The 19,021-nt window shown below is 45.3% G+C and overlaps 1 protein-coding gene across 1 annotated transcript; it reads left to right on the plus strand.

Annotated features, from left to right (window-relative positions):
- The first annotated feature begins 4,005 nt into the window (after window positions 1-4,005).
- On the plus strand, window positions 4,006-5,298 carry LOC139062042 (uncharacterized). Its single transcript, XM_070542150.1, has 4 exons — window positions 4,006-4,161; window positions 4,242-4,552; window positions 4,647-4,859; window positions 4,942-5,298. Exons 1-4 carry the CDS (start codon window positions 4,124-4,126, stop codon window positions 5,004-5,006), a joined length of 627 nt encoding a protein of 208 aa, XP_070398251.1. The 5' UTR covers window positions 4,006-4,123; the 3' UTR covers window positions 5,007-5,298.
- Window positions 5,299-19,021: the final 13,723 nt, after the last annotated feature.

Genomic DNA, 19,021 nt, shown 5'->3' on the forward strand with positions numbered 1-19,021 from the left:
TAAAGCACTTTACAAGACCCAGCACAGGAACAAAGTGCTGTACAGAAAGTACATTAAAACAATTGACTAGAAAGAAAACAGCAAAGATAAATAAAACACATGATACATAAAATTAAACTAGCCCTATATTAAAAATAAAAACTTGATAAAACTTGATAAAACCGCATTTGAATCACCTAAAACAGCTAAAATAAAATAAAAAATAGAAACCAACATCTCACAAGGTATTAAAAGCCAGGGTAAAGAGGTGTGTTTTCAGGAGTGCCTTAAAAGCAGATAAGGAACTGGCCTGTCTTATCTCTAAAGGAAGTTCGTTCCACAGTTTTGGGGCTGCAACAGCAAAAGCACGATCTCCTCTAAATTTACGCTCAGTCCTGGGTACAATCAGGAGCAGCTGATCAGCAGACCTGAGAGAGCGGGAGGGAGTGTAAGGCTGTATCAGATCAGAGAGATAAGAGGGGGCAAGGCCATGAAGACCTTTAAAAGCAAATAAAAGAATTTTAAAATGAATCCTAAAAGAAATGGGCAGCCAGTGAAGTGAAGCTAAAACAGGGGAAATGTGCTCAAACTTTCGAGTGCCAGTTAAAAGACGAGCTGCGGCATTTTGCACTCTCTGTAGCTGACTAATACATGATGCACTGACCCCAATGTAGAGTGCGTTACAGTAATCCAGCCGAGTGGTTACAAAGGCGTGGATCACTGTCTCAAAGTGCTGCCGTGAAAGAATTGGCTTTATTTTTGCCAGCTGCCTGAGGTGAAAGAAGCCAGATTTTACCACCGCCTTAATCTGATGTTCAAACTTCAGATCACAGTCCACTTTGACCCCCAAGTTGGTGACAGTTGGTTTAACAAACTGGGCCAAGGAATCTACAAACACATTGGGTGTCTCAGTAGGACTACCAAAAATCATCACCTCAGTCTTTTTATCATTGAATTTTAAAAAATTCACAGACATCCAAGCCTTTATGTCGTCAAGACACTGTAGTAATGGCTGTATGAGGTTTCTGCCTTTTTTCTTTAGAGGGACATAGATCTGACAGTCGTCAGCATACAAGTGGAAGGCAATGCCATGCTTTCTCAATATAGAACCGAGAGGAAGAAGATACAAAGAGAAGAGGAGGGGGCCTAGAACTGAGCCCTGTGGGACACCACACAAGAGCGGAGCGGAGGACGACACATAGTCACCGAGACTGACACAAAAAGTTCGCCCCGCCAAATAGGACCTGAACCACTCCAGAGCTGTGCCGCTAATGCCCACCCAGTGCTCTAAACGAGAGAATAAAACAGCATGATCCACAGTATCAAAAGCAGCTGTCAAATCTAAAAGCACAAGAACAACACAGTCCCCAGCATCAGTAGCTAAGTATATGTCATTAAAAACTTTTAAAAGGGCTGATTCAGTGCTGTGAAAGGGTTTAAAACCAGATTGGAAAACCTCTAATACATTTTGCTTTTCCAGGAAGGCCAATATTTGGCTATGAACTACCTTTTCAAGAATTTTAGAAAGAAACGGTAGTTTGGAGATAGGCCTGTAATTCGCAAGATCCTGCGGATCAAGAGCAGGTTTTTTAATCAGGGGTTTGACTACTGCATGTTTAAAATCTTTAGGGACAACGCCTGACCTCAGACTATGGTTTACCAGCTCAAGAACCAGAGGACCAACTGTAGGTAACACCTCTTTTAAAAGTCGAGGAGGAACAGCATCATTTGGAGACCCTGCAGGCTTAAGATGACCAACAGTCTCCTGTAGAGATGACAGAGTCACAGGCTCAAACCTGTCAAAGACAGCAGAGCAGGAAACAACGACTGAGGGGTCATGAGCACAAGGACAGATTTGAGCCCTTGTGGAGGAGACCTTCTCAATAAAGAAGAGTAACAAATTTTCACATGCTTCTAATGAGGGCTCAATAGAGTCAGCATATGGTGCACTAAGAACAGAGTTAATAGTTTTGAATAACACACGCGGGTTGTGGCAGTTAGACAAAATAATGTCCGAAAAGTGTTTTCTTTTGGCCTCTTTCACAGTTCTTTGATATTGACGCCAACAGTCCTTCAGCATCTGAAATGACACCTGTAGTTTGTCCTTTTTCCATTTGCGTTCAGCTCGACGGCAGTCGCGTCTGACAGCTCGGGTCATTTCGTTCAGCCAGGGCTCACATTTGGTTTTAGGCCGCCTGGTTTTTAATGGAGCCACAGTGTCCAAAGCAGTCCGACAGGTGGAATAAAACCAAGAGCTCAGATCATCAGTCTGGCTGCATAAAAAATCCGGGATCTGACAAATCTGGTTAAAGACTGTTGAAAAGTGCTCAGCAGTGGAGGAGTTAAAAACACGTCTGCACTGAGCAACAGCGCGAGGTTTAACTGAGGCACATACAAGAGGAACTTCAAACAACACAGGACTGTGGTCAGAAAACACAGCATCACAAATCTCTATGTTAAAACTAGGGAAGCCATGAGATAAAACAAGATCAAGTGTGTGTCCACGTTCATGTGTGGGACCTGCCACACATTGCACCAGATTAAACGAATCAATAAGGTTTAAAAAGCCCCTCGCCATGGGCATATCAGGGCAACACACGTGCATATTAAAATCCCCAACAATAAGAATACGATCATATTTTGGCATGAATTCAGCCAAAAAATCAGCAAAATCATCCAAAAAGTCCTTATTGTATTTAGGAGGCCGATAAACCACCGCACACAACACTGTGTGAGAGCAGCCCAGCTCAAACACAGACAGTTCAAAGCTGGTAAGCGACGGGGTTGGTAGCTGTTTACATCTAAAATGACTTTTAAAAATAGTGGCTATTCCTCCTCCTCGGCCCAACAAACGCGGGGCATTAAAATAGCAGCAATCGCCAGGTAGAAGATCTGAGAAGATGCTGCACTCACCGGCGCTCAGCCACGTCTCGCAGACACAGAGAAAATCCAGTCCTCGGGATGTAAAAAAATCCTTCAAAATAAATGTTTTATTCGCTAGCGACCTAGCATTTACCAGGCCAAACCTGGCAGTAAGCGGCGGGTCCCCGTCGCTAGCCGCCATAGAAGCCCGACACAGAGGCCGCAGGTTTTGCGGATTCACACCACGCCGGCGGGGACGAGGAGAGCAGGGTTTTCGAGGCTGGGACGTCCCATCCAGGCCGAAGACAGGTACCAGCCAGGCACAGACAGGATCCAACGATCGCCGAGAGAAGCAGATGTTTGGCACCGCTCCTTGTTTTCTAAATAAGGGCTTGTGAGAATAGCCTAAAGAAGCTTTCATCTTCACCAGGAAGCCGGCCCGGCGACCCCGGCGACGGCACTTATGCCGGGGTGGTGGATCTGGAACACGGCACAGGTGAGCCGGGATCTCCGATATTAGCGGGGGCAGAGTTTTATGTCCAGCTTGGTTCCATTTTGCCCAGCTTTTGACAGAAGGTCGGATATCCAGTAGGGTTAGGCGATCATATACCAAGAGAGAGTTGGCATTTCCTACAATAGTCAATAAAATAAAAACAACCAAACAAAACACTGGTAGTGACAGACGGCAAGCCATGCACACCGGCGCCATCTTACCACGTCACTCGTGTGACTTCGTGCTCGGTCGGTGACAGCTGCTCCCCTGCTGCTTCGCGTCTCGTGGGAAGGGCCAAGCAGCAGCTTACGCAAGCAAGACGTGCTGCTGCAGTAACGTGCTGCTGACGGCTCCCGTGGAAACCCGGGGTAACACGGCGTCACCCTAGAAGGTGAGTTCATTCAGCTGATCAGAGGTCACCTCTGATGGCCGCAGTCACGGCCGACCGTGCTGACATCACACAGGAATTCAGGTGACCCGGCAGGCACCAGGTGCTGGTGAAAGTGGGGACATGTCAGCTGGTTGCCATGGCTACAGTTATCTTTATGCATCTGTATGACTGCTGACTGGTGTGTGTTTCCTGTGACCTTTGACCTCAGACCGTACGGTTGGGCGTTCAGACGACGGCTAACTTAATTCCATCAAGGTAAGAGGAAGCTCTTCCCTTCCTGTCTGAGTGATCCGTCTCCAGGTTTCCTCGTCCGACGTCCAGCCCGCTGGCGTCCACCTTCATCTCACTGGGTTTGGTTTCTCTCCAGGAGCTGAACAACCGCTGGCGCTCGCTGCAACATGCTGGGCAGCGCCCATGAGGTGCAGCGCTTCCACAGGTACCCCGCACACTTATGCGCCGCTTACGGGTCAGTAGAGTTTGGACCCACACTCAGACGGAGTTCTGATGTCTTCTCAGAGACGCTGATGAGACCAAAGAGTGGATCGAGGAGAAGAACCAGGCCCTGAACACAGACAACTACGGCCACGACCTGGCCAGCGTTCAGGCTCTGCAGCGTGAACATGAAGGCTTTGAGCGTGACCTGGCAGCTCTGGGTGATAAGGTCCGCTTCCTGATTGGTACCAGGACCCGGGTTGTCTCTGGAGACACGTTCTTCATGGTTCTGGTGACTCCACCCCAGCCGTTCCTGATCAGCAATCAGCGGGGTGCTTTCCTATTTAAGGTGGATGGAGGACACAATTTGACGCCAGAAGATTGCCTTAGTTTTGGTAGTAACCAGCCACTCGTGTTACCTCTAGTGTTCCTAGGATTAATGTTATGTCGTAGTGTTTTTGCTCTTATATTGGATTTACCATTCTTCAGGATTCCTGTCGACCTCATTGGATACTGACCTCTACTCCAGGATTTGGATATTCAACACACGGACCTTATCACCAGCCTCCATAACCCACCTCTCATCTCACCCAGTGCCCCATCCACCAGGACGCCCCGCTTCTCTCCACCTCTGCTCCCTCTCCTGCGCTTCCCCCGGCTCTCTACCTCTCCCTCCTCCAGCCAACCCATACACCCACCACAGTAAGTCTGCTGAACACCTCTGCCTGCCTACAATGGATTTTGAAACCAGAACCTAAGCTCACCTGTGTTCTCCCTCCTCCAGATGCTGAGCTGTTGTTGCAGTTCCAACCACAGACTTATCTGTGCACCTTAAGTTCCTCCTTATAAATAAATCATTTTTTCCATCAGTTTTTGGTCAGTGTTGTATTCTGCATGTCTTGGGTTAAGTACCTTCCTCCAAACATGACACTCCTCTTCAAAGAGCAAATCTGTTCAGCACATTCTGACAGACAGACCACCATTCTTCTGTCATGATGCTGTACAGGACATTTTTAGAGTTTTTCTTTTTAAAGATAAATAGGATTACATTTAAATAGCAATACTTTCACATTATCATTTTCCCACACTTCTGTATAACTGTATTTTGTTGTTTTTCAATAAAGAATGACAAATTATTTAAGTTTGGATTTGTTGCACACAAATATAGATCTGTAAAAAACATCTACAAAGCTAATGTTTACATAACAAGTATGATTGGGTTTTGCAATACGCCACTATTTTAAGATTTTTAAACCAAGTAAAGTTAGTAAAGAACACATTTCTATTGTCTGCTAAGAAACTGTTGGGATTTAAAATGGGCCTGTTGTACAAATAACTTGTAAATGATTATTCCTCACTTTTGTCTTAACCAAAGAAATTCCAGTAATTGAGCAAAAACATTTATTTTTAACACTACAGTTTATAAAACAGGGCGCAAAGTGTCGGCACATGTATGTATGTCGATGGTCCGCCCCAACCGAACCAGGAGACACAGACATCAGGGAGGCCAAGGTTGTCTCTGCAGCTCTCTGGGCACCACGCCTCACTCAGCTGTCTCCAATTATCCAAATGGCTATGGAGAAAAAATAACAGGTTTGTCATAATTGTTTAAAGTACAAAACCATACATGAAGTGGTGAGACAGGTATGTGGAACTTACACTTGCTGCTTTGTGTAGCTGATGTTGGAGACACACAGGCTGCCATGGTGACATTTAAACAGATCTAAGAAAAAAATGAAAATTAAAAACTCCAAGACCTCATGTCATATTTACTAATCAGCTATGGCTGATTTATTGTTTGGATCACAGTGAGTTACACTAATTCTAATATATTTTTATTTCTATTATACATACATACTTTTTAACTGTTATTTTCACATGACTGTTATCAGGCTCTCTTGTTCTGGTTCTCATGATAATCCCGTGTCTTCCAGTAAGTTATCTTGTGCTTACTTCATCTGTAGAATGTCTCTTTACTTTTGGTAAATTGTACTGAGTCCAGAATAAAGACTAGTTGGCTGTACAAGATACAAACAAGTATCACATTTTGGAAATATATGAAATGTATTTACGCTGCTAATTTAGCTCGAATACTAATAACTGCCATATTTTCCGGACTATAACTCGCACTTTTTTACATATTCTGGCTGGTCCTGCTACTTATACTCCAGAGCGACTTATATAACAAAATATGTAGGCTACACCGCGCTGCTGCGGGCCGACTCCGACCCACACAAGAATGAGTTCCCCTGTCCCGCTGGGAGGGTTTCAAACACCGCCAGCATCTGTTAGAGCCTGTGGCGGGGTGCTGAGGGCCGGCTCCAGCCCAGGAATGAGCTCTCCTCGCCGGCCGGGAGGGTTTGAAACACCGCCATCCTCTCCTCTGCTGGCTGGTTTTCATTCTGTTATGGTTACCGGTGCTTGTGTTGCAATGTGAAACGCTTGGTCTCAGATTTTGTAAGAAAGATAATAAAATGTCCCCCCAAAATACGACTTAAATATATTTTCTCTTCTTCATGATACATTTAATGGCTGGTGCGACTCAGGAGTGATAGCGCCGAAAAAAACTGTACTGAAAACTTGCTCAAAGCAAAATGTATTCATTACGGAAATAAATTATAAACTTACCGATTTAAAACTTTTTTAATACAGGTACTTCTCACGAACAGGCGCAGAAAACCTCCACCGAAACTCCGTGTGAGGTTCAGGTCGATGGGTGTTCCAGTTAGCTCCGGTTGGGTTGAAGCTAGGTGGCTACATCCGTTAGCTCGGCTCCCACCTCCGCTTTAGCTTTGGGTTAGCCAGGGTTAGCTTCAGGTTAGCTCGTAGCTAGTTCGCCTGGGTGTCGTTACTCGAGCCCAGCCTTACAGTCACACCCTCAGTGCCTCCTCTCTTCCCTTTTATGGAATTGTCTGGGCTGGACGGAACCTGTGACACGGTCAAAATGGCGGTGGTGGCCACCTCCCATTATAGAAAACAAACGTGTTATTGAAGCCAATGGAATCCGTTTGTCCAGTATGTACAGTCTATGGTCACACACCACAACGTCGAGTTTGTCATAAACGTGGTGACTGAACCAGAGTTCGCGCTTTTTTTCCTCTGTTCTAAATGACTTTAATGTCTTTAAAACAAGTAGAAGTGCCAAAAGCATTTCTTCTAAAGAAAAATGTTTGCGCTGACGCCAGACTTCATTTTTGACTACAGCCAAAAAAAACTACTACGCTGCTCGGTACAGTCGGCATTTCCGTCTTTTTTCTGATTGGTTATTTTTGAGCTGGCTAGTCCCGCCCCTCAAGTGCCTCTCTGCCTGTGAGCTACCAGACTCTCTCTGTGCAGAATTTAACAGAGGGCGAGTCTGGCAGGCAAGGGTACACAAGAACCTCCTTCTGGGTCATTTCAGGGACAACCGAGCACCTGAGCTGGTGTGCGCACTTGGAAATGGGCCAGCAGAGTGGCTGGGTGGGACTTGTGGTTAAGTCATGTTGATTGGCTATATCTCAGTGGGAAATATCGCCTAATGTCACCAAACAACCAGCGTTTGTAAAATTGGAAGAGTTGCTGTTGCTTTAAAATAATTTCTACGCTCCCAATGTCAAAAACTGCAGTAGAAATTCCCTCCAATGTCATAATTTACGCCGTTGTGTGATCTCCTACAGAGCACTTTAAAAACAGCCCTTTATCTGATCATTTAACTCAGTTTCTTGTCACATAACCTCTCTCCCCATCATTCGAATGGATTAAATAGTGTTCTTTGAAAGAATAAACCTTTTTAAAATTATTAATATGTGATGCCTTTTGGCGCTGCTAAGTGTCACTCACTGCTGACACAGTTGTGATATGCTGACTTCTTAGCAAAGTCCTCAAAGGGCTGATCCTCTCTCCCATAAATTTCCCAAAATTACCGGAAACACGACCGTTGTTTTACCTTTTTATCAATTTTCTTCATGAATAATGTTCTGGTGAACTTCCTGTTTTGTTTTGCAGCGATGCCTCAGTCTTGACCAGCGGGATTAGACTCAACATTAGGGCTGCTCAATTAATCGAATTTTAATCCCAATTACGATCTGAGTTTTGAACGATTATAAAAACAAAACAAGCCGATTATTTGCTCCACCCACTTGCGCTGCCTTGAGTTGCAAATTAAGCGCTCCTCCCACAGTGTTGCCAACTTGGCGACTTTGACGCTATTTCTAACAGCTTCTCAGACCCCTTTCTTGACTTTTTAGATCTTAAAAGTACCTAGCGAACACCTCAGAAACATCTCTGGTAACCCTTAGCTACTTTCTGGATAACTGTCGTTGACATTTCCTGCAGGTTAGCTAAACACTCCGCCTGCGCTCCGGACCGTTCTTCAGGACATTAGGAAAGGGAATGATGTAGTGATGTGTCAGTCACTAAAGAAACGGCTCTCAGAGCCGGCTCCCTATTGGATTAACCAGAGTGAGTGACACACACAACGTACCTGCGAGCTCCTGAGCCGCTAAAAACAGCTAAATGTGCGCATGCGGCGCGCTAAACACACGTGCAGCTTGCCCCTGATTGCTGTGAGACCGGGGTGGGGGATGCAGTTGTGGTTGGGACAATTATTAAATTCACTGATGGACTTGTAAATAAATAGTTTATAAACAAGGTAGAAATAGATAGAATTAAAGCTGCAAGCAGCGTCGTTCGGCCCTCGCAGCGAAGCTGCTCGCCCTCCTTCCGCACCCCCTCCGCTCCATCCCCGACGCTCTCCAAACCCAGCTCCGCGCTTCTCCGTCCTGGCCGGCAGCCGGGGGCACCAGGGCACGTCTGGCGGAACAGAAAGTCAACCACCCCGACACCAGAAACCGTGAACGGCCTCCTCGTCCACACCTCACCCTGACTCAGCATCCCCTCTGAGCCCACCATTACACGTCTCACCACTAGGAGATACTCTATCTTTACCACACTGGTGATGTGATGTTCAGTCTCGGGCAAATCGGAGGCTGTTTGTGGAAGTTACAGTCAAACGTAAGGTCACAGCGTCACGCCAGAAATCGCCATGGCATCAAATCTCCTCCCTTTCTGAAAAGCTATCAGATCTGAATAGTCATTACAACATCATGAAGACAGTGCATGACCTTAGTGTCATGTTGACTAAATTAGAGGGGACAAATATGGGCATTTCATCATAAAACAGTAAACTTCCTGTAGTCAGGGGGCGGGGTTTAGGTGATGTCAGCTGTCCACATTGTCACTGTCTTCAGATGTGGTCAGTGATCACACAGACAAAATTTGAAATTGATCTGATCATGCACATGAGAGTTATTAAGTCAAGTAACGTAATGGTGACTGGTCAAAGTTTGAGGCTTAGCCACGCCCACACCTTTATACTTATTTAAAATCCGACGGTTGAATTTTTTCCTCTATGTCTTAAGAGTATATAGCAGGAGTTTGAAGGTGATCAGTGGAAAGGACGACGAGACATCATTCTCCTAATAACGTGTGCGAAAACCACTAAATCGAGTACTTGGACCAAAATGGCCGACCTCCTGTGCGACATTGCGCTTGGCTCCAAGAGACTTTTTTGTAGGTCCTGAGACACCACATTAGTGTGCCAAATTTCGTGATCCTCAGTCAAACCATGGCTTGGGGCTGACAGTTTTAATGGTCCTAGGGGGCGCCATTTCAGAAAATAGGCCACGCCCACAAACTTTAGCTGTCCAATTCTATTAGGGGTCAGAGTAGGATCACTCATCAGAAATTGTGTGGCGATGTCACAATGACTGAAAAAATTTGAGACAAACGTATTTCCATGGCGTGATGGCGAATTTCGCCATGCTCCCAAAGCCCCGCCTTTATTCGAAACCTGCCAGTACTATAGACCAAGTGACCTCAACTTGTCTGCTGCTATTTGCCAGTGATTGCTGGTGATTGGTTAAAAGGAGTCCGATAGGGAGCTGTGAAAAAAAGAGTGGCGTGGCGACAGGTCAAAGTTTGAGGCTTAGCCACGCCCATACCTTTATACTTATTTAAAATCCGACGGTTGAATTTTTCCCCGTTTGTCTTAAAAGTATATAGCAGAAGTTTGAAGGTGATTGGTGAAAAGGGCGATGGTGCAACACTCTCCAAACAATGTGTGGGAATACCACTAAATCGAGTACTTGGACCAAAATGGCCGACTTCCTGTGCGACTTTGCACTTGGCTCCAAGAGACTTTTTTGTAGGTCCTGAGACACCACATTAGTGTACCAAATTTCGTAATCCTCAGCCAAAGCATGGCTTGGGGCTGACAGTTTTAATTGTCCTAGGGGGCGCTATTTCAGAAAATAGGCCACGCCCACAAACTTTAGCTGTCCAGTTCTATTAGGGGTCAGAGTAGGATCACTCATCAAAAATTGTGTGGCGATGTCACAAAAAAAAAAAAAATTAAAGCTGCAAGCAGCGTCGTTCGGCCCTCGCAGCTCCGCGCCGCTCCGGCCTGGCCGGCAGCCCGGGGCACCAGGCTACGTCTGCGAAACAGAAACATCGACCACCCCGACACCCGAAACTGCTAACGGCCACCTCGTCCGCACCTCACCCTGACTCAGCATCCCCTTTGAGCCCACCATTATATTTTATGTCTCACCACTAGGGAATCCTCTATCTTAACCACACTGGTGATGTGATGACAGTGACCAACTTTAATGCTATTCTGACCATGTTTTTTAAAGTTTTTGAAGGATAACGTTATCTAGGGGGCGCTGTGACCAACTACAGAAAAGTCCCATTGAGGTCAGCTTTGGTGACATTATATAACATTCACCAACCGTTTGTGCCTCATTGGCTAAAGGGCATGATTGTTCATTGCCATGTTCAGTCTCGGGCAAATCGGAGGCCGTTTGTGGAAGTTACAGGCAAATATACGGTCATGGCGTCATGCCAGCATTCACCATGGCATCAAATCCCCTCCCTTTCTGGAAAGCTATCAGATCTGAATGGTCATTACAACATCATGAAGACAGTGTATGACCTTAGTGTCATGTTCACTAAATTAGATGGGACAAATATGGGTATTTCATCATAAAACAATATACTTCCTGTTGTCAGGGGGCGTGGCTTAGGTGATGTCAGCTGTCCACATTGTCGTTGTCTTGAGATGTGGTCAGTGATCACACAGACAAAGTTTGAAATAGATCTGTTCATGCACTTGGGAGTTATTAAGTCATGTAATGTAATGGCGAAAGGTTAAAGTTTGAGGCTTAGCCACGCCCACACCTTTCAACTTTTGAAAAATCCGACGGTTGAATTTTTTCCTCTATGTCTTAAGAGAATATAGCAGAAATTTGAAGGAGATTGGTGAAAAGGACGATGGAGCATCACTGTCCATACAATGTGTGAGAAAACCACTAAATCGAGTATTTGGACCAAAATGGCCGACTTCCTGTGCGACTTTGCGCTTGGCTCCAGGAGACTTTTTTGTAGGTCCTGAGACACCACATTAGTGTACCAAATTTCGTAATCCTCAGTCAAAGCTTGGCTTGGGGCTGACAGTTTTAATGGCTCTAGTGGGCGCTATTTGAGAAAATAGGCCACGCCCACAAACACAGCTGTGAATTTCTCTTGGGGGTCAGAATAGGATCACTCACCAGAAGTTTAGTAGCAATATCACGATAACTGAAGAAATGAGAGGCAAACGTATTGCCATGGCGTGATGGCGATTTTCGCCATGCTCCCAAAGCCCCGCCTTTTTTCGAAACCTGCCAGTACTGCATACCAAGTGATCTCAAGTGGTCTACTGCTATTTGCCTGAGATTCCTGGTGATTGGGTAAAAGGAGTCCAATAGGGAGCTGTGAAAATAAGAGTGGCATGGCGAAAGGTCAAAGTTTGAGGCTTAGCCACGCCCACACCTTTCAACTTTTGAAAAATCCGACGGTTGAATTTTTTCCCCTACGTCTTAAGAGTATATAGCAGAAGTTTGAAGGCGATTGGTGAAAAGGGCGACGGAGCATCACTCTCCAAACAACATGTGCAAAAACCACTAAATCACGTACTTGAACCAAAATGGCCGACTTCCTGTGCGACTTTGCACTTGGCTCCAAGAGACTATTTTGTAGGTCCTGAGACACCACATTAGTGTACCAAATTTCGTAATCCTCAGTCAAAGCATGGCTTGGAGCTATTGGTTTAAATGGTCCTAGGGGGCGCTATTTAAGAGAATAGGCCACGCCCACAAATTTCAGCTGTCTATTTCTCTTGGGGGTCAGACTAGGATCACTCACCAGAAGTTTCGGAGCGATATCACGATAACTGAAGAAATGAGAGGCAAACGTATTTCCATGGCGTGATGGCGATTTTCGCCATGCTCCCAAAGCCCCGCCTTTTTTCAAAACCTGCCAGTACTGGAGACCAAGTAACCTCAAGTTGTCTACTGCTGTTTCCCACAGAATCCTGGTGATTGGGTAAAAGGAGTCCAGTAGGGAGCTGTGAAAAAAAGAGTGGTGTGGCGACAGTTCAAAGTTTGAGGCTTAGCCACGCCCACACCTTTCAACTTTTGAAAAATCCGACGGTTGAATTTTTCCCCCTATGACTTAAGAGTATATAGCAGAAGTTTGAAGGAGATTGGTGAAAAGGGCGACGGAGCATCACTCTCCAAACAACGTGTGCGAAAACCACTAAATCGCGCACTTGGACCAAAATGGCCGACTTCCTGTGCGTTTTTGCCCTTGGCTCCAAGAGACTTTTTTGTAGGTCCTGAGACACCACATTAGTGTACCAAATTTCGTAATCCTCAGTCAAAGCATGGCTTGGGGCTGACAGTTTTAATGGTCCTAGGGGGCGCTATTTCAGAAAATTGGCCACGCCCACACATTTTAGCTGTCCATTTCTATTGGGGGTCAGACTAGGATCACTCACAACAAATTTCGAGGTGATATCTCGATAACTTAAGAAATGAGAGGCAAACGTATTTCCATGGCGTGATGGCGATTTTCGCCATGCTCCCAAAGCCCCGCCTTTTTTCGAAACCTGCCAGTACTGGAGACAAAGTAACCTCAACTTGTCTACTGCTGTTTGCCACAGAATCCTGGTGTTTGGGTAAAAGGAGTCCAGTAGGGAGCTGTGAAAAAAGAGTGGCGTGGCGACAGGTCAAAGTTTGAGGCTTAGCCACGCCCACATCTTTCAACTTTTGAAAAATCCGACGGTTGAATTTTTTCCCCTATGTCTTAAGAGTATATAGCAGAAGTTTGAAGGAGATTGGTGAAAAGGGCGACGGAGCATCACTCTCCAAACAACGTGTGCGAAAACCACTAAATCGCGCACTTGGACCAAAATGGCCGACTTCCTGTGCGTTTTTGCCCTTGGCTCCAAGAGACTTTTTTGTAGGTCCTGAGACACCACATTAGTGTACCAAATTTCGTAATCCTCAGTCAAAGCATGGCTTGGGGCTGACAGTTTTAATGGTCCTAGGGGGCGCTATTTCAGAAAATTGGCCACGCCCACAAATTTTAGCTGTCCATTTCTATTGGGGGTCAGACTAGGATCACTCACAACAAATTTCGAGGTGATATCTCGATAACTTAAGAAATGAGAGGCAAACGTATTTCCATGGCGTGATGGCGATTTTCGCCATGCTCCCAAAGCCCCACCTTTTTTCGAAACCTGCCAGTACTGGAGACAATGTAACCTCAACTTGTCTACTGCTGTTTGCCACAGAATCCTGGTGTTTGGGTAAAAGGAGTCCAGTAGGGAGCTGTGAAAAAAAGAGTGGCGTGGCGACAGGTCAAAGTTTGAGGCTTAGCCACGCCCACATCTTTCAACTTTTGAAAAATCCGACGGTTGAATTTTTTCCCCTATGTCTTAAGAGTATATAGCAGAAGTTTGAAGGAGATTGGTGAAAAGGGCGACGGAGCATCACTCTCCAAACAACGTGTGCGAAAACCACTAAATCGCGCACTTGGACCAAAATGGCCGACTTCCTGTGCGACTTTGCACTTGGCTCCAGGAGACTTTTTTGTAGGTCCTGAGATACCACATTAGTGTACCAAATTTCGTAATCCTCAGTCAAAGCATGGCTTGGGGCTGACAGTTTTAATGGTCCTAGGGGGCGCTATTTCAGAAAATAGGCCACGCCCACCGGATGTTGACATCAAATTGTTTGAGGGGCCAGACTAGGATCACTCACAAGAAGTTTCGTGACGATATCTTTAGAAATGACGTAATGGGAGGCAAATGTAAGGCCACGGCGGTACGCCTGACTTCGCTGCGCCGCCACAGCCCCGCCCTTTGCCGAAAACTCCCATAAAGTGACGCCAAGCAACCCCAACTTGTCTTGAGTTACCAGCTACAAATTTGTGGTGATTAAGTGTAATGGGGCAATTTGGGACCTTTCACAGTAAAACTTGACCTTTTTGCTCCTGAGGGGGCGGGGCTTGTGTGATGTCATCATCCGACCACTCAATTTCCTTTGTCGGCCAATGACGAATGACCACAGCACTTTTTGTAACTCTGTTACATTCAGTTATGAAGTTATAACAATTTATATTTTTTTGGCGAGTAGTCAAACTTTGAGGCCTGGCCCCGCCCCTTCAACATATACGAAAAGTCAGAATCCTTGTCTCATTTTGTTCGCCCATCCCTTCTGAGCAATTTTACACAAGTTTTGAGTCGATCGTGCGAAAAATGATCGAGCAATCCAATCAGAAACGGACCCTAAAAACGGCAAAAACGGCTAAAAATCGCCATTTCAACCCAAAATGGCCGACTTCCTGTTTGATATTGACCATGCCTGCAAGAGACTTTTCTGTGCGGACTGTTGAGTACTACAAGTGTACCAAATTTCATAACTGTACGACAAACTAAGCTTTATGGAGAGGGTTTTTTTTTCACTTTCTAGGGGGCGCTGTTCAGCCATTTTCTTTGCGATTTTTTTGGGACCTTTAAAATATCAAATTTTTCACCAGGCATGACAAGTGTGCAAAATATTGTGAGTTTTGGGGTATGATAAGGTCCCCAAAAAGCCGTTCAAAGCGGGCTAAGAATAATAAATAATAAACAGAGCAAAAACAAGAGGCCTTCGCAGCGCTTTCGCTGCTCGGGCCTAAAAAGAATAAACGGAGCAGATACAATAGGCCTTCGCAGCTTCACTGCTCGGGCCTAAATAAGTTCCTCACGCTGATAAATAATAACTAACCTCTCTGAGGACCAGTGTTGCCAACTCTGTCGCTGTTCCTAGCGACTTTTTGACACCCTCAACCACTTATTTTCCAAAAAGCGCCTAGCGACAAACTTAGCGACATTTCTCAGGACCCGTTGCTACTTTCTGTAGAACTTTCATGTAGATATTCCCTACAGATTAGCAACAAAGAAACCATTTGCACTCTGAACCGTTCTTCCGGGAGTAAGGAAAGAGAACGATAATCTGCACATGTGCACGAGGACTGACCAATCATAAACCGTTTTCGGCCGGGCCGATTCGCCGAAGACAAAGGTACAGCTGCAGAGCTGGAGACCGCCAATTTACGTCTGCTGCTGCTGCCGGCTCACGCTTCTACTAGAGACGACACGGGCGTCAACCTGCGATCTCTGGTTCTGCAGCCGTCAGACACTGTCTTTTCCTTCTTCGTCTTCGTCTTCCTCCGCTTATCCGGGTCCGGGTCGCGGGGGCAGCATCCCAATTAGGGAGCTCCAGACCGTCCTCTCCCCGGCCTTGTCCACCAGCTCCTCCGGCAGGACCCCAAGGCGTTCCCGGACCAGATTGGAGATGTAACCTCTCCAACGTGTCCTGGGTCGACCCGGGGGCCTTCTGCCGGCAGGACATGCCCAAAACACCTCCCCGGGGAGGCGTCCAGGAGGCATCCTGACCAGATGCCCAAACCACCTCAACTGGCTCCTTTCGATCCGGAGGAGCAGCGGTTCTACTCCGAGTCCCTCCCGAATGTCCGAGCTCCTCACCCTATCTCTAAGGCTGAGCCCGGCCACCCTACGGAGGAAACTCATTTCGGCCGCTTGTATCCGCGATCTCGTTCTTTCGGTCATTACCCAAAGCTCATGACCATAGGTGAGGATTGGGACGTAGATCGACCGGTAAATCGAGAGCCTGGCTTTCTGGCTCAGCTCCCTCTTCCCCATGACAGATCGGCTCAGCGTCCGCATCACTGCAGACGCCGAACCAATCCGCCTGTCGATCTCCCGATCCCTCCTACCCTCACTCGTGAACAAGACCCCGAGATACTTAAACTCCTCTGTCTTTTCCTGCTTTTGGCAAATACAGTCAACGGGAGTTTCAACTACCGTCCCGTTTACACACGCAGCTCTGTGGCTCATCTGAATTTCCTTCAGTGACACAGGGATGGTTATACCATGAGACACCCCCTCCCTTTTGCTCGGTGCGCCGTTATTATCACGATGGAGAGAATACACAACAGAGAAGTTGGGAAACTATGAGGTGTAAAAAAAACAGCTCTTTAGGAAAATGTCTGTGAGAATGAGGAGAGCAGGAGGTCTGAGTTATATCCTACAACAGAACTGTTTGGGTCACCACACCTTATCTGTCTTCAAGTCACTTTATTGATACCTTTGGAATTTATTGTACATATCAAAGCAACTTGGGCCATTTTAATCATACTAATTAATAACTTTAACACATAACATAGGGTTTGTTATTTTCCTCCCTTCTAATCCTATACATTATATATATATATATATATATATATATATATATATATATATATATATATATATATATATATACAGTATATATATATATATAATCTTTTAGATGCTATTGGGAAAATGAACGCCAATGGGGTGTGATGATGTCATCAATATGTAAATTAGCATGTGACGTCATCTGGCAGCATCTAGCGACTTTTGTGGGTAACTTCAGCTACTTTCAGTCAAAAGCAGTTGGCAACACTGCTGAGGACACGGTGCTAGTGCACGCTCCTACAGCACCTTGACACGACTAAATAAATGTTATGCAACATTTTGTGAACATCAATTTATTAGCATATATTTGTTTTAAATGCCACTGTATAATTCTTGCTGTCAGTATTTGCAAGATATTGGTTTTTGGGTCTGTACTGGTTAGACTTACATGAGTTAAAACAAGGTCTATAGCCCTTGGGTCATAGACTATGAGCTATAAGTATATTGGTCTTTTTATACTGGGGATCAGGAGTTATTTTAGTGATTGTCCTGTGTCTTATTTATTTTTGTCCTGATTGTGCCCTGAGCAATTTTATGACTGAATAAAAACAAATAAAATCAACATAAATTGAAAAATCGTCTTAAGTAATTGATCTCAATTTCAGTCACCATAATCGTGATTATTATTTTTTCCATAATCGAGCAGCCCTACTCAATATGATTATTCATGACAACAGAATTTCAGTTATAAAATGTATGCTGATATTCACTGTTTTCAGCTCCAACTCCGTTTTTTATTCTAGTCTCATCGAAAACCCAGAAATAAAGAAAAAGCACAAATGACAGACAGACCGCCATGATGGGATCTCATTTGCTGCCATATTTCTTCAATTCAATTCAATTCAAAAATACTTTATTAATCCCAGAGGGAAATTGATTGCTGTAGTAGCTCAGAATAATAATAATGATCAAGTCATCAAAGAGTTGTTGTATATTACAATGGCTGTTGGCAGGAAGGATCTCCAGTAGCGGTCAGTGTTGCAGCCAAACAGAAGAAGCCTCTGACTGAAGACACTCTTCCGTTGTCGGACAGTCTTGTGAAGAGAATGCTCAGGGTTGTCCATCATTTTCTTGATTCTCTGGAGAATCCTTCTTTGCATTATCTCCTCCAGTGGTTCCACAGTCGTCCCCAGAACAGAACCAGCCTTTGTTATTAGGCTGTTGAGCCTTTTCAGGTCCCTGCTTCTGATGCTGCTACCCCAACAGACGATGGCTGAAGAGATTACACTCTCAACAACAGACTTGTAGAACATCTGCAGCATCTTGCTACAGACATTGAAGGGCCTAAGCATCCTCAAGAAGTGCAGTCTGCTGTGCCCCTTCTTGTAAACGGCTTCGCTGTTCTTTCTCCAGTCCAGTCTGTTGTCCAGGTGAACTCCAAGGTATTTGTATTCCTCAACCACCTCCACTTCTTCTCCCATGATGGAAACAGTGTTTGACTCCACCCTGTTTCTTCTGAAGTCTAAAATCATCTCCTTTGTTTTGTCCACGTTCAAGGTCAGATGATTGTTTCTACACCATGCCACAAAGCGCTCCACCAGCTCTCTGTACTCAGCTTCCTGTCCATCTCTGATACACCCGACAACTGCAGAGTCATCTGAGTATTTCTGTAGATGACAGGTCTCTGACTTGTACTGGAAGTCTGAGGTGTACAGGGTGAAAAGGAATGGTGAGAGTACAATCCCCTGTGGTGCTCCAATGTTACTGATCGCCTGGTTTGATGTGCAGTTCTTCAGCCTCACAAACTGTGGTCTGTTTGTCAGGTAGTCTTTAATCCAGGCGATAGTTGAGGTCCCCACCTGTGTCTTCTGGAGTTTCTGGCAAAGTACATCAGGCTGAATTGTGTTAAATCTGGAGAAATCAAACACGACCCTCACAGTGCTGCCTGCTTTGTCTAGATGACTGGGATGTGCTGCACAGCTGTGCTTGCAGCCACAAAGGAAACAGCAAAAAGGGTCTTTTATCATTGCAGTACCAACAGTCCGAGTCACACCTCAGAAGACTCTTCTGTTAAATGAGCTGAGGGAGCATATGTTTCATCAATACTCACAAGACATCAACTCAAATTAGTCCAAGTAGATGAGAACAGCAGCAACAGGTTGCTTATGTGTGCTAATGAATCAATGTAATTAATTTGCCTGAGAAAAGGATTGATTTGTATAATCTGTGCCCTCTGTCACCTAATTGATATTCTAACTCTTCGGTTTGTGAGGAA

This window comes from Nothobranchius furzeri, chromosome 12 (genome assembly GCF_043380555.1).
Source record: "Nothobranchius furzeri strain GRZ-AD chromosome 12, NfurGRZ-RIMD1, whole genome shotgun sequence".
NCBI classification, from domain to species: domain Eukaryota; kingdom Metazoa; phylum Chordata; class Actinopteri; order Cyprinodontiformes; family Nothobranchiidae; genus Nothobranchius; species Nothobranchius furzeri.